Genomic DNA, 14,567 nt, shown 5'->3' with positions numbered 1-14,567 from the left:
AGTATTAGAAATTGGTTTGCTTTGAATAATTACTAATATTAGTAATAGAAATTGGTTTGCTTTGAATAATTACCACTTGTCTCTTGACTAAATCTGTATTAATTTTTTTTGGCAGGGTATTTTAAGCCTGGAATATTGTGTGGGTATTATTGGTGGCAAACCTAAACAGTCATATTACTTTGCTGGATTTCAAGGTTAGTGATTTAGTAAAACATATTTCTTCATTATTTTCTTTTAAAAGTCAGAAAGTTAATATGAGATCATCTGGAAACAGGATGATTAACAGAGCAAAGAGAGTACCTTATACATTCATCAGTCCTACTATCGCCACTCATTTGTCATTTGGTCCACAACATAATTAGATTCTGTAAAATGTATGTTTAATTTCTGTTATTGCATAAACAAGGCATAATTTATTGGTTGCACTAAACTTCAGAAGACATTGCTGCCACATTCTGGCAGTTGCTATTTACATATTTACTTTTTACCAGTTTTAGTGGTGCAAGTTGATGATAAAATGACAAGCAATATGTTCTTCCTGTCAAGATAAAGAAGTGCAATACATTTTTCATATGCAAACTGTAGAATATAATTGTGTGTTTGTGAAAGTAATTTTATCACCAAAAATTAAATGACAGTCTCATCACTTTATAAAAATTCTGCTTATACAAGCATATTTGATTATGCAAAAGTTAATCTATCCTGTGCAAACCTATGTTTCAGTCAATGAGTATCAGTCTGGCAAGCTGTTACTCCCAGATTTTTTTCAGCTATTCTACATAGAAATTGGATTGTAAGCAGTGTAATAATAAGGTGTTTTTTGAATTACTTGTCTTCTGTTTTGTCCTTGTAGATGACAGTTTGATTTACATGGATCCTCATTACTGCCAATCTTTTGTAGATGTCAGCATAAAGGATTTCCCTCTTGAGGTACTATGGATAAAGAGCTGATACTGTTTTCTTACCATATGAAGTAAACTAATTATTTAGAGATGTGCTAGGTAGCTATACTTTTATAGTATTATAACTACTGGTTAATAATCAATATTTTACTGATTTATAGAACCATAATTAACACAGTGGTCAAAGGTTAAGTACTTTGTTGCTGAATTTTAATTTATGATATACTTTTTCCTTCATTTATCTTTGTCTCTAACTTGTTAGAAACCCTGGCCGTACTAAAATAAATGATCAAGTCTCCAAGTAATTTTGTATAGAGACAGCTAAACAGTACTGAAGAATTTAAAATGTTAGGCCTGTTTAAAAAAAAAAAGAAAAATATAAGGGGATAGACGAGTTAGAGTAACAAAGCAACTTAATGAGATTATCTGCTAAATTATTTTGCTTTGAGTACAGTAATTAAATCTTAGCCTTTAGTTGGAAGTTTTCAAGAGCTTAGTTGGGTTTCTAATTTTTTTTTTAGCTTTTATTTCTTAACCTCTTCTTTTCCTTTATATAGGTCATTTTGTGATCCAGTATTTTTTCAGAAAAATTTGAGAGTACATAAATGAAACATGTAATTATTACATGGTTTTGATTGTTTTCCCAGTTGGTGCTTTTATAGACTAAAGTAATTTTACAGAATAAAATAATTTAAATCACTTGAGTGTCATGGATCACTAATTTTCAAGGACTCGATGAGTTGCAAATGTAGTTGAATACTTTGTTTTAGTAATTGCTTGCTAGCTAATATTAACACCTAATAGTATTTAAGAGGTAGAATGTGAAAATAGATAAACCACAAGGTTAAAATCTGGTTCAGAAAGATACATTATAAAACATTTTGGCATCCTGTGTAAACTATTACTTCAATTAAAGTATAAGCATCTGGAGGCCAGACATCAGGTCTATTTTGTTCTTTCATAGTATCTTGCACCTTAATAAATATTTGCTAGTTGACTGACTGATACTGGGGAAGGCACTACAGAATAATTGTGCCATGTGAACTACATTGTAATTCTCTTTCTGCCTTGTGGTCTTGTAGCACTGATTCTTGTGTTCAAGTTACATTTCCAGTAGATCACTGCCAAATTGACTCCTTATAAACCGTAGATACTTGAGATTTAGATGGAAATTGTTCTTAGTATTTTAGTATTACCTAAATAAGCAAATTAAAAGATTATTGGTCTGATTATTTTGGCCAATAGAGAGAAATTATCCATCTGATATTTTGAGAGACTGCAAAGATACCAAGCAAATGAATATCCTGGCTATGTGTATACAATCAAAATTAGAAAGGCTTCAACTCATTATTGGGAGACTGTTGCAACACTCCAGGAGGGACTTATTAATAATAAAGGTTTGAAGTAGGCTAGTGAATAGTGAAAATGGAAAGGAATAATTGCTTTTAAGATTTTACTGTGTAAGGTAAAATTTGTTAAAATTGACTTCTTAAATGCACAGAAACATTTCTTATATATTGGGACACTTATAGAATGGGTTTATAGATGTTATATTTTTGAGATTCTGGTAGAATATCTTAATCTGTGTGGAAAATTCCTGTTAAAAATTTTTATTTTTCTGCAATGAAGGGATTTATTTTAGTTGCACCACTTGTTTTCCTATGAAAGTATAATATAAAAATTATATAGTTGTAGAGGAATAAAATTTCACTTTTTGCTTTTAATCATCTTTTAAGTTTATAATACACCAATTGAAGGTGTTTTAACTGCCCTGTATTACTAACCATCCTCGCTTCGCTATATTGCTTGTATATTTATAGCTAGTGAAATTTTTTAGTTGATTAATATAAAAAATTATATGTGTATTCTAAAACCACAATTATACTTCACTTATTAAAATCATTTTTATAGGGAACTTTTTGGATCAGTATTTTTTTTGGTTAATAGATGGAGAAATTGAAATCTTAAATCATCCATTGATTCCACATAAATAATTGCTGGCAGTCCTTTGATATTTTGAGTGCTCTAAATCTAATAGATTGTGAAATTTTAAGGAAGTGGGATGATATGAGAATATTTGAGATTGAAGAAGAGATTTAAACAGATTGCATCTTTTGTTATTCTTACAGTGTTGAATTTCTACATTTCTAGAATTGAACTGTTAACATTTTGAAACCAGATCAGACTAACTCATTTCTTTCTTTTTTAATGAGCATTTTCTAGGTGCAAGGGATTGTCCTAAACTCTTGAGTCCTTTGTTGAATTCTTCTTCTCTGTGGTTCCAAGTGTTTTGATTATATACATTTCCATTAATGTTTAATTCTTGTGACATTTTCTTCTGAAATAAATTAGTATATACTATTGAATTTCTTTACTAACCTTTAAGAGACTCTTCCTCATTTTTAGCTATCTTTTAGCACATTGTGAAGTGAGCATCGGCAGTTATATTTGGATCCTAAGTCTAGTAGTGAAGATATGCCAGGGATATCTTTGGTTAGGAGTGACGAATGGAGGCACATGGTTCAGTGTGAGGGCACATTATAATGTAGAAACTCACACTGTAATTTTCAAACAGAAAATGAGGTTCAGAGGAGCAGCATGAACAACCTTAAACAAAAGTCATCAAAGAACAACTTGAAATTAGAAGGGAATGAGAAGAGACCCCAAATGGGCTTTGGCAGTGAGGGTATGTAAGAAAAGCTTTATTAATAGACATGTTAGTTTGTTCTGATTACTGGGTCCCCAATTCCAAATGTCAGATTTTAGGAGGTTCATACAGTGGTAACTGTTTTAATCTATCTTAGGAAATTCAGAAATAGTGGCAGTAAAGCTATTAGAATTATGTATGTGGGCATCTAGATAGATTGGATGAGTGAATTCATCAGTGAAAGATAATACCCTTTATGAATTACACATGTGAACTGCAATTAGTAGTAGGTTTTTTTGTGTTGTTTTTTGGGTGGAGGATAGGGTTTTGCTCTGTTACCACTCAGGTTGGAGTGTAGTGTGTAATCACAGCCCACTGTGGCCTTGACCTTCTGGGCTTCAGCAATCTCCCCACCTTAGCCACTCAAATAGTTGGGACCACAGGTGCGTGCCACCATACCCGGTTAATTATCAGTAGGTACTTTTTAGTAAGGGTATTTTTAAATTAACTGTCTTGGATTAATTAACAGTAGGTACTTTTTAGTAAGGGTATTTTCTAATTAACCGTCTTAGGAAGCTTCATCTGAATCACCAAAATAGCATAGCTGTACCTATAAGCATATGTTTCAGTATTGTTTTTGTATGTTTAGGTAATTAGACTTCACTATTCTAAACAATATGCCTAGAATAGTGCCTGTCATTTTGTAGGTGCCTAATAACTATTACGGCAATTGGTATATAATGTATCAAAAATTGAAATAAATGGGAATTGATTCTCCCTGGCCAGTATTTCCAGAATCACTGTTACAGAAGTGTATCTAGTGAATACTCCTTAAAGTGCGTTTGTCAAGTAGATGCTACTCCTCTTACCATTGAATTTTAAAAATTAAAAAAAAATCTTAAGTGCATAGCTCAAAAATTATCATGAAGTAAACATAGCCCTGAATTAGGAAAATATTTGAAAGTTTAACTTGTTCTGCAATAGACAACAGTTGCGAATTGTAAATTCATGTTGGTTGGCCTTAGAATCTTCTTGGGTGAACAAAATGATATGAATAGCCAGGCGTGATGGCTCCCACCTGTAATCCCTCCACTTTGGGAGGCCAAGGTGGGTGGATCACCTGAGGTCAGGAGTTTGAGACCAGCCTGGCCAACATGATGAAACCCCATCTCTACTAAAAATACAAAAAAAAAAAAAAAATAGCCCGTCATGGTGGCACGCGCCTGTAATCCCAGCTACTTGAGAGGCTGAGGCAGAGGAATTGCTTGAACCTCGGAGGTGGGGGTTGCAGTGAGCAGAGATTGCACCACTGCACTCCAGCCTGGGCGACAAGAGTGAAACTTCATCTCAAAGAAAAAAAAAAAAAGTTTAAATGATATAAAATGCCTCTCTGTTGTATGAGTCCTAGTGCTCATGCAGCAATACCCAATAGCAGTTTCAGTGATCAGAGATTTCTGTGTTTTTGTGAATATTTTAAAAGTTCTTTGTAGATATTAAAACAACCATGAATAACAATTTAGTATTTGTTATTATCTATGATGATTGTAGTCAATACAGTGAGATAGTAATAAGACTATGCTGGTTTAGTATTATTGGTTCCTACATGAAAAGCCTTTTAAAATTTAAAAAGTTTTATTTTCTAGAGATGGAGTTTTGTTCTGTCACCCAGTGTGGATGGAGTGCAGTGCACCACCATAGTTCACTGGCGCCTCAAACTCCTGGGCTTATGCGATTCTCCCACCTAAGCCTCCCAAGTAGCTGGGACTATAGGTGAACGCCACCACACCTGGCTACTTAAAAATTTTTTTAGAGATAGGGTCCTGCTATGATGCACAAGCTGGTCTCAAGCCTCTGTACTCAAGCAATCCTCCCACCTCAACCTCCTGAGTTTCTGGGCACAGGCATGAGCCCTTACTTAAGTTCTTACACGAAAACTTTTACCAGTGCTTCACTATAATATAGGATACCCTTGTAGATGAGTTCAAAAATACGTTATTAGACCATGTACAAGCTTTTGGCCCTCCTTATCCCCAACTGGAAAAAAAGTTAAGAAGCATTCCTTGTTATTGTCTTTGGAATGAGCTGGGGAAATGATTATTTGTAGATACCGTGTATGTAGAATAATTTCTTATAAATATGACTTAGAACTGTGATATATACCCTAATATACTCATTCTTCTGTAAATTGTTAACTAACAAGTTTGTTTAGCTTTTCTGTGCTTTTCTAGATCTGTTTTAAATATTTCTTTGCAAATATAACAGGTGGATCAATGTTAGAAAAAGTCCAACTAAGATTATACTTGTATTGACTAGTGCCATGGAGGTTCCAGTTTGGCTAGGTTGAATCTCAGTGTGTAAAGTAAGTTAGCTAAGCATTTTGCAGAAGTCATAGTTTTGAAAACTCATTTTTTGGCCTGTATTAACTGACGTATTGTTGGATTTGAATCTCATATGCAATTGAACTTTTCATTGGAAAAAAAGCAGCTTGAATGTGTATATTTTGCATATCTTTTGGTGATGATATGCGATACAAATTGGGTGACTAGGATGTACAGGGAGAGAAAGAGTGACTTTAATTGATTTCACCATGACATAACAAATATGACAACTTATTTTTCTACATTTTAATAGATAGCATGAAGTTAAAAATCCCTTAGTTTTAGGCATTGAATATAGGGAAATTATAACTTTATGAGCGCAAATCCAGCCCCCCTCCCCTCCCCTACCACCCCAACCCTCCCCTCCCCTCCCCCCACCCCTTCCTTCCCCCCTACTCCCCTCCCCTCCCTCCCTTCTCCTCCTCCCCCTTCCCCTCCCTCCCTTCTCCTCCTCCCCCTTCCCCTCCCCTCCCCTTAATGGAGATGGAGTCTTGCCCTCTGACCCAGGCTGAAGTGTAGTGGCATGATCTTGTCTTACTGCAACTTCAAAACTTCCAGGCTCAAGCAGTCCTCCTGCTTCAGCCTCCTGAATAGCTGGGATTGTACATGGGAGCCATAGCACCCAGCTCCTAGATTATTTCTTAATTGAGCTTGTTCTTTAATTCAAATATTTCCCACACTTGTCTCCCATCTGCCCAGTTCTCTCCCTTTCCCACAAACTTGTTAATTTTTGTATATCCTTAGTTTATTTATACAAATATGAATATATCATCTTACGTTCTTTTTAACACAAACTTATTTTTTCTACATACAGAAAAAGACTTGGTCACATCAGTGATTTTTAAGGACAGGCAAAGCATTTAAGCATGAAAAAAAATTTTTTAAACATAGTACTAAGGTGTGATTGTGAAGAACAAAAAGATTGCAATGATTATTTTTATATTCTGCCCTTTTTCTACTTTTGTATTCCCTAAAGATGCCAAACTCTAGCCAAATCCATTAGCAAGACAGTAGAGAAACTAGGGCAGCCTCCCCAGCCCATTTATATCTGTGGCACTGTGTCTGTTGGAGAAAAGTGAACTAAAGAGACAAAAGGACTGATGAGAAAGAGAGCAAGGACCATAATGGAATGGTTTCACCTGTTCCAGCCTGTTGTCTGAGAAGAAACAAGAATTAAAGCACACTCAAAGAGAAAGTTGAAGAATATGCAGTTATGTACTAATTGTGTGAATTGCTAAAACCCTCAAGTTGACCTATTTTTATATCAATATAGAACATTTACCTGAATCTGTGTATTTGTTTAAAAAGTCTTGATGTCCTTGTTAAAAGGTTAATAAACATTACCCAAAATCTCCAACAAAACAGACTTAACTGCATTTTAATAGAAGTGACTAACTCAATTCCAAGCCTCGTACTAGGCTGTGCATATCTACTTCGTGTTTTCAAGTGTTAGAAATGCATACCACTTTTGACACGCTTCCTTACTTTTGCAGAATGGCACTAATGTCACAAAAGGTTGAAATTTGGTGAATTAAATATATACAAAAGTTGGCTCTGTATTTTATAGTTTTGCAGAGTGGGGAGGACTCTCTGCACAGGCTGAACTAAAACACCATTTGAAAATCATGTTTATAGTGATGGGAAAAAGCTAGATAGGAAATTTTAAATAATAGTTTTATATATACTTGTCTATCAAATACATTAATCCTAAAGAACTTTAAAAATTACAGACATTCCACTGCCCTTCTCCCAAAAAGATGTCGTTTCGAAAAATGGATCCCAGCTGTACAATAGGATTTTACTGTCGAAATGTTCAGGACTTCGAACGAGCTTCTGAAGAAATCACCAAGGTACCTTTATTTAAAATATTGTATTTGTAAATGACCTAATTTTATTAGAGACAGACTGCCAAAAGGCAAAAACCTGTAAATTGTGATATTTTTATAAAATTTCCTCTTGAATGTTAATATTATTAGGACCATTGTGAACTGAAAAAAAAAGCTATTTGAGGAATCTTAGCGTTTGAGGCAAATGAAATCAACTAGTGACCAGTTGAAAGTAGTGATTGGTCCACTAGGTGGCACTGTTGAAATAAAAATCCTTTTGCAAACTGTAGACCGGTGCGAGCAATTAGGTTATATTCTATTTGAAGAAGATTTTAAAAGGGCAATCCCTTAGGGGTAGGAAAAAAATTAATGAAGTATTTGATCAAGCCAAATTGTGCATTATTTCTTGTTAGTCCAAGTGCTTCTTTGATTTTTTTAAAAAGAGAAATGGTATTTTTGGATTTCTCAGAACTGCTTTATCAAATGAGCTGTGTTTTTACCTTCCAATAAGCTTGTCTAATCTGATCTATTCTACTTATAGGATCTTTGAAAGAGGTTTATTTAACTTCTTCTCATTACATTTATACTTCTACATTTTTTTGGTCCTTGAGTACTGCTAAAACATTTATGGAACCTTAATAGCTATCTATATTTAGTACTTTAGGAAAAAAAGACTACTTTTTAAAGAAGTAAGCATAGTTAGATAGCTCTCTTTATTTGTATCAATAGTTAGGCTATCATTTTATGGTAAGTAAGACCAATACTAGTCATTTTTGGGAATTCTTTTTTTTTTTTTTTTTTTTTTAAGACCGAGTTTCATTCTTGTTGCCCAGGCTGGAGTGTAATGGCGCGATCTTGGCTCACCGCAACCCCTGCCTCCCAGGTTCAAGCAATTCTCTTGCCTCAGCCTCCTGAGTATCTGGGATTACAAGCATGTGCTACCATGCCTGGCCAATTTTGTATTTTTAGTGGAGACGCGGTTTCTCCATGTTGGTCAGGCTGGTCTCGAACTCCTGACCTCAGAATTCTTAACTGGAGCTTATGTATAACAGTGACTTATTACTGCTTTATTTCCAGTTAATTTTATTCAGGAAAGTGGATATAGTGAGTTGAAATTTTGTTTTTACAATGTAAAAGTGGAATGATAAAATGTTTCATATAAGCTAGATTTAGTTTACTTGACCTGCCATATGAAAGAGGAAATTTAACAGGAATATGACAGAAAAATGAATGAGGAAGGGAGCAAATGAGATATGTGGGAACCATTCCATAGTCTTCATTTCTCACAGTTGTTCTCTTTTCATTCTCCTTTTTCAACATAGAAGGCCAGGTGAACATAACAAAATATATATTTTTCATTTTTCCTCCTATTACTGGAAATTAGTATATGTATTTGTATATTTTAATTTGACAGTTCTTTGTCTTTACAAAGTATCATGTGTATGCTAAAGTATACAAATACAGGTGATATTGTGATATTTATTGATGTTGATGAACATTTTCCATTAAAAAGTCCCATTTCTCTGTTTCTATTCATTTATTTTCTATCTGGACTAAAATATGTTTAAAACAGTAAAGCAGTTGACTCCTAGAATAGAAACAAACCAGATTATTATTACCAAATTAAAAAAAAACAAAATTAATGAGTTGTGTGTTGATTTTTTTCTAATTAAAGACAGTTACGGTTTTTACATTGGAAAAATACTTAGAAATTATTACTCTTGAGCATCAGAATAATATGCATTAAAGTAAAGAGAAATTATATTGAAATGTCTTTTGGAAGTACTGAGAATTGTGTAAGAATCAATTAACTTTGCTGTTATAATATTGTTCTTCTTAAGTGAGTAGCTTTTTGTAGCAGTATCCAAAACTCACCATGTCAGTGAATAACACAGTCAGTTTCTTTTGCCTGGAAGGTTATAAGTTAAGCACTTGCCTTTTTTTCTTAAAAACTGAATTGGGCAGTTTTAGTTCGACCATTTTTTTTTTAACCTTTAAAAATTAAATTAACTTAAAATTATTTGTTTCTATATAAGATACATATTTTCAGTTTTCTTATTTTGAAAATGAAGCTGTTAGTCTAGAGTCTCATGTTTAATTCGTAATACCCTGTGAATGAATAACTCCTTATGCTATATGATTTTAAAATATTAATAAAAATTGTTAAACTGATTCAGTGTTTAGCAGAATTCAGTCTAGCAAGTATCTGCATAACTATCATATACAGAGCATAAAATGACCAGGATACAATCTCTGCTTTAGAACAAGGTGTAAAGCTTCCATCCTCAAGTAACATTTATACTTCAGTAGCGGGAATAAGACAAGTAGACATATATTACATTGAATATGATAAGCATCCATATGGAAATAGAAATAAATTGATAGAGGAAAGAAGAGGGTTGAAACGAGAGAGATGTCACATCTAAGTCAAAGTACTTTATTGTGATGGTCATATTTAAGAAGGGCATTAATGTATAGGCTTAATTTCTACTGGCTTAGGGAAAGAGAGGATTACTTTAAGCTGAGGAAATACCAAGAGGAAAAGTATAGAAGGAAAGTGGAGAGTTTGTCTAGAGAATGGCAAGTAGTCCAACTTGGTAGGTGCCAAGGCTTCATATTAGGCAGGGTTTCTGCTTCTGACTGCCTGAATCAGAATCCCTAAAGGTGTGGCCTGAGAGTCTCCATTTCAGACAAGCCTCCCACACAATCTTGTGTGTCAAATTTGAGAACCACTTGTATAAGACAGGGCATCCCAAAATGTGACACTTGTTGTTTTTAGGTGGCACTAGGACAAACATTTTAATACTTATATTAACTGGCATATTAAATATGATTTATTGATTTGTACAAGGCTATTTAAGTTAAAAATGATGAAAAGAAAAATATTAATCATGATAGAGATGGCTACATAACAAAAATAGTGAAAGAGGTATATAAGTCTCTGAGTTTTGGGAAACGCTGCTATAGGAAATACTGAAGGAAGAGGCTAGAAAAGTCGATTAGAATAATACCGTGGAGAGTCTTGAATTAAGGCTGAAGAAGTTGTACTTTAGTAATATGTTGATTTTGTTAAATTAATTTTAAAATTTCAGGCATACGGAAATATAGAGAATAATATAGTAAATACCCATGTGTTACCACTGAGCTTAAGAAAATTACATATATAATTAATAGGCCGGGCGCGGTGGCTCAAGCCTGTAATCCCAGCACTTTGGGAGGCCGAGACGGGCGGATCACGAGGTCAGGAGATCGAGACCATCCTGGCTAACACGGTGAAACCCCGTCTCTACTGAAAAATACAAAAAACTAGCCGGGCGAGGTGACGGGCGCCTGTAGTCCCAGCTACTCGGGAGGCTGAGGCAGGAGAATGGCGGGAACCCGGGAGGCGGAGCTTGCAGTGAGCTGAGATCCGGCCACTGCACTCCAGCCTGGGCGACAGAGCAAGACTCCGTCTCAAAAAAAAAAAAAAAAAAAAATTACATATATAATTAATAAGTGTGTTTTCGTCCACCAATCTTATTCCTTTTCTTCCTCCCCAGTGGCAATCACTATCCTGAATTAGTGTATCATACCCATACTTTATATATCCATAAACAACAATATTATTTTACATTTATTAAATTTTTTGTTAATAATATTTTTATATAAAGAGATATATATTCATCTGCAACATTTTTATTTAACAGTGACTTAGAGATTGTCTATGTAACTACATGTTGGTCTAGCTTATTCATTTAAACAGCTGAATAGTGGTCCATTCTGTAATACACTCTTTATTTAAACTTACTTTCTTTGATGGTCATCTGGCTTGTTTCTGAGAACTTAAAACTCCTTGTTTTATTTGTTTAATTACAAATAATGTTTTAAATAATATTCTTGTACATATCTCTTTGTGCATGTATAATACTTTAAGTAGGGTTACATTAGATATACTAGATACATTACAGTGCAATTTCTGGGTCATAAGATAAGCGTATTTTTAGGTTTGCTGTATGTTGTTAAATACTCTCTAGAGGGATCATGCCAAGCAGTATATAAGAATTTCTTTAACATCCTTATCAACACTTGATATTGTCAAACTTTAAAATTTTAACCAATCTTGTGGATATGAATAGTACCTCTTTGTAATTTTATATTTCCCTGATTGATACTAAGGTTGAACATTTAATCGAAGTTTATTGGCCCATTTGTTCCTCTTTTGTGAAGTTCCCATTCATTCTTTTTATCTATTTTTCTATAGGGCTATTTGATATGAAGGAAATCTTTATAATTCTAGATACTTCTGCTTTGTCGGCTTTATGTGTTACAAATATGTTCTCCTATGCCACTATTTTTACTTGTTAATTGTGTCTTTAATTTTAATATACTCAAATTAATAACACTTATGGTTTTTGAATTTTATATCAAAGAAATCTTTAATAAGCAAAAGTCATAAACATATTCTATATCTCTTCCAGAAGTTTTATGTTTCACATTTAGAACTTGTATATGTTTTATTTATTTATTTATTTTTGAGACGGAGTCTTGCTCAGTCACCCATTGTGGAGTGCAGGGGTGCGATCTTGGTTCACTTCAACCTCCACCTCCCGGGTTCAAGCAATTCTCCTGCCTCAGCCTCCCTAGAAGCTGGGATTACAGGCATGCACCACCACGCCCGGCTAATTTTTGTATTTTTAGTAGACACAGGGTTTCACCATGTTGACCAAGCTGGTCTTGAATTCCTGACCTCAGGTGATCCTCCTGCGTCAGCCTCCCAAAGTGCTGGGATTACAAGTGTGAGCCACTGCGCACAGTCTAGAACTTGTATATGTTTTAAAGTAGGTATCTTTTTTTCCTCACATGGACAAATGGTTATTTTAGCATCATTTATCAAAGAGTCTGATTTTTCTTCATTGATTTGTAATGTCTTCTTCAAGGACCTAGATTAGTACAGAAGCTGTAGAATTAAAGAGGAAGGAAGTACTTTCAGAAAGTTTGTGAAGGTAAATCAGTAAGACAGCCACTTAGAAAGTGGCAAGGGAAAGAGAGAGCTCACCGACAAGTCTGTTTTACATCTAGGTGACCAGGAGAACAAATTAATAGAGAAAGTTCATTAATACGATCATTCATTTAATCAGCAAATACTTGAGTGCTTTCATCCCTATGACTCCACCAGAATTCCTCTTCAAGGTCACTAATGACCCTGTGTTGCCAAGTCCATTGGTCGAAGCTCAGAGTTCATTCTACTTGTCGTAACAGAAGCATTTGATATAGGTGAACATCCACTTCACCTTCCTACACCTTCTTCACATTGGCTTCCAGGACATCAAACTGTTTTGGTTTTTCTCATTCTTCACTGATCGCTCCTTCTTTAGTCTTCTTTGCCAGCTTTCTTCCCCAGCCTCTTAATGTTGGGGTAGCTTAGGGCTTAGCCTTTGGTTCTGATATCTTCTTTATCTTGATGATCTCATCCAGTCATATAGCTTTAAATATCAATTATAATCCAAGATCGTATCTTTAGCCCAAAATTATTTTCCAAATTATAGATTATAATGTGCAGTTGCTATTCAGGGTCCCTTATGTGTCTGGCATACGTTTCCAAAATCAAATTCCTGATCTTCCTTCTGAATCCTCTTTTGCTCACAGTTTTCCTTATCTCATTTGATGGCAAATTTATCCACTGTCTGCTCAGACCAAAGCCTTGGATGATTCTTACCTCCCTTTTCTCTCTCACATCTCATAACAAATTGTAGATTCAAAGTATATCTAGAATCAGACCTCTTTTCACCACCTTCCCTACTGCTCTTGCAACACTGGTCTGAGACACTGTCATTACTTTAGTGATCTCTTATGTAGTTTCCAAGCCTCACTTCCCTGCCTCTAGCTGGTTCTCAATTCAGCAGCCAGCCCCGTAATTCTTTCAAAACATAAGTCATACTGGGCAGGGCATGGTGGCTCACACCTGTAATCTCAGCACTTTGGGAGGTTGAGGTGGGCGGATCACCTGAGGTCAGGAGTTCAAGACCAGCCCGGCCAACATGGTGAAACTCTGTCTACTAAAAATACAAAAATTAGCCAGGTGTGGTGGTGTGTGCCTGTAGTCCCAGCTACTCAGGAGGCTGAGGCATGAAAATAACTTGAACCCAGGAGGCGGAGGTTGCAGTGAGCCAAGATTGTGCCATTCCTCTCCAGCCTGGGCAACAGAGTGAGACTTTGTCTCAAAATAAAACAGAACAAAAAAAGCATAAGTCATACTGAAGCATTGAGAATAAATAAAAAACAAACAGAAACCGTAAGTCAAAGCACTGACATGTAGAGCATCTAGAACAGTGCCCAGCTCATAGTAAGTGTCCATTTTGTTGAATGACTGTCTAGAGCTGGATATGCAGTGGTCAACAAGATAGTTGAGACTCCTGGCTTCATGAATTTACAGTCCAGTGGACATTAAACACACAAGTGTATAACAAAAATTAAAAGTTTCATCAAGAAGAAAATACAGTGTCTTGGGGAAGAAAAATAGAAGAGACATACTTTAATTTGGGGAGTGCAAAAAATATTTAATAGTATATATTCACTGCATTTTCTGTGAGGATCTTAACATGTCCATGAAACCTGCCCTATTTAGATCCACCACACAATGAGTAAAAAATCACCAGGAGAAGAGTAAGTGTCTTTCTAATCATAATGGACCTAATAGAGTTTCATGTCTTGCTTTAAGACTCTTGAAAGCCTTGAATTAGGAGTAGGTAAAGTGAACAATAAAGTTTGGCATGATGGGGAGAACAGAATTTCAAGTCAGTTTAGTAGTATCTTTTATTTCATTGAAATGGTCAAC

The 14,567-nt window shown here is 34.9% G+C and overlaps 1 protein-coding gene across 14 annotated transcripts in view; it reads left to right on the top strand.

Moving 5' to 3' along the window:
• The window catches only part of LOC105495177 (autophagy related 4C cysteine peptidase), a 119,007-nt gene that overhangs the window by 50,173 nt on the left and 54,267 nt on the right, over positions 1-14,567 (top strand). For 12 of the 14 annotated variants that reach the window (XM_071092204.1, XM_071092185.1, XM_071092174.1 and 9 more), the window contains 3 exons: positions 116-194; positions 854-930; positions 7,658-7,777. In XM_071092204.1, the coding sequence (XP_070948305.1) occupies positions 116-194; positions 854-930; positions 7,658-7,777 (276 nt within the window). The other 2 variants (XR_011620235.1, XM_071092217.1) reach the window with 2 other exon arrangements.

The sequence above is a fragment of the Macaca nemestrina genome, chromosome 1, assembly GCF_043159975.1.
Source record: "Macaca nemestrina isolate mMacNem1 chromosome 1, mMacNem.hap1, whole genome shotgun sequence".
In the NCBI taxonomy this organism is placed as follows: domain Eukaryota; kingdom Metazoa; phylum Chordata; class Mammalia; order Primates; family Cercopithecidae; genus Macaca; species Macaca nemestrina.
Note: the sequence above shows the minus strand (reverse complement) of the source record. Positions and strands in the feature narration are given on the sequence as shown.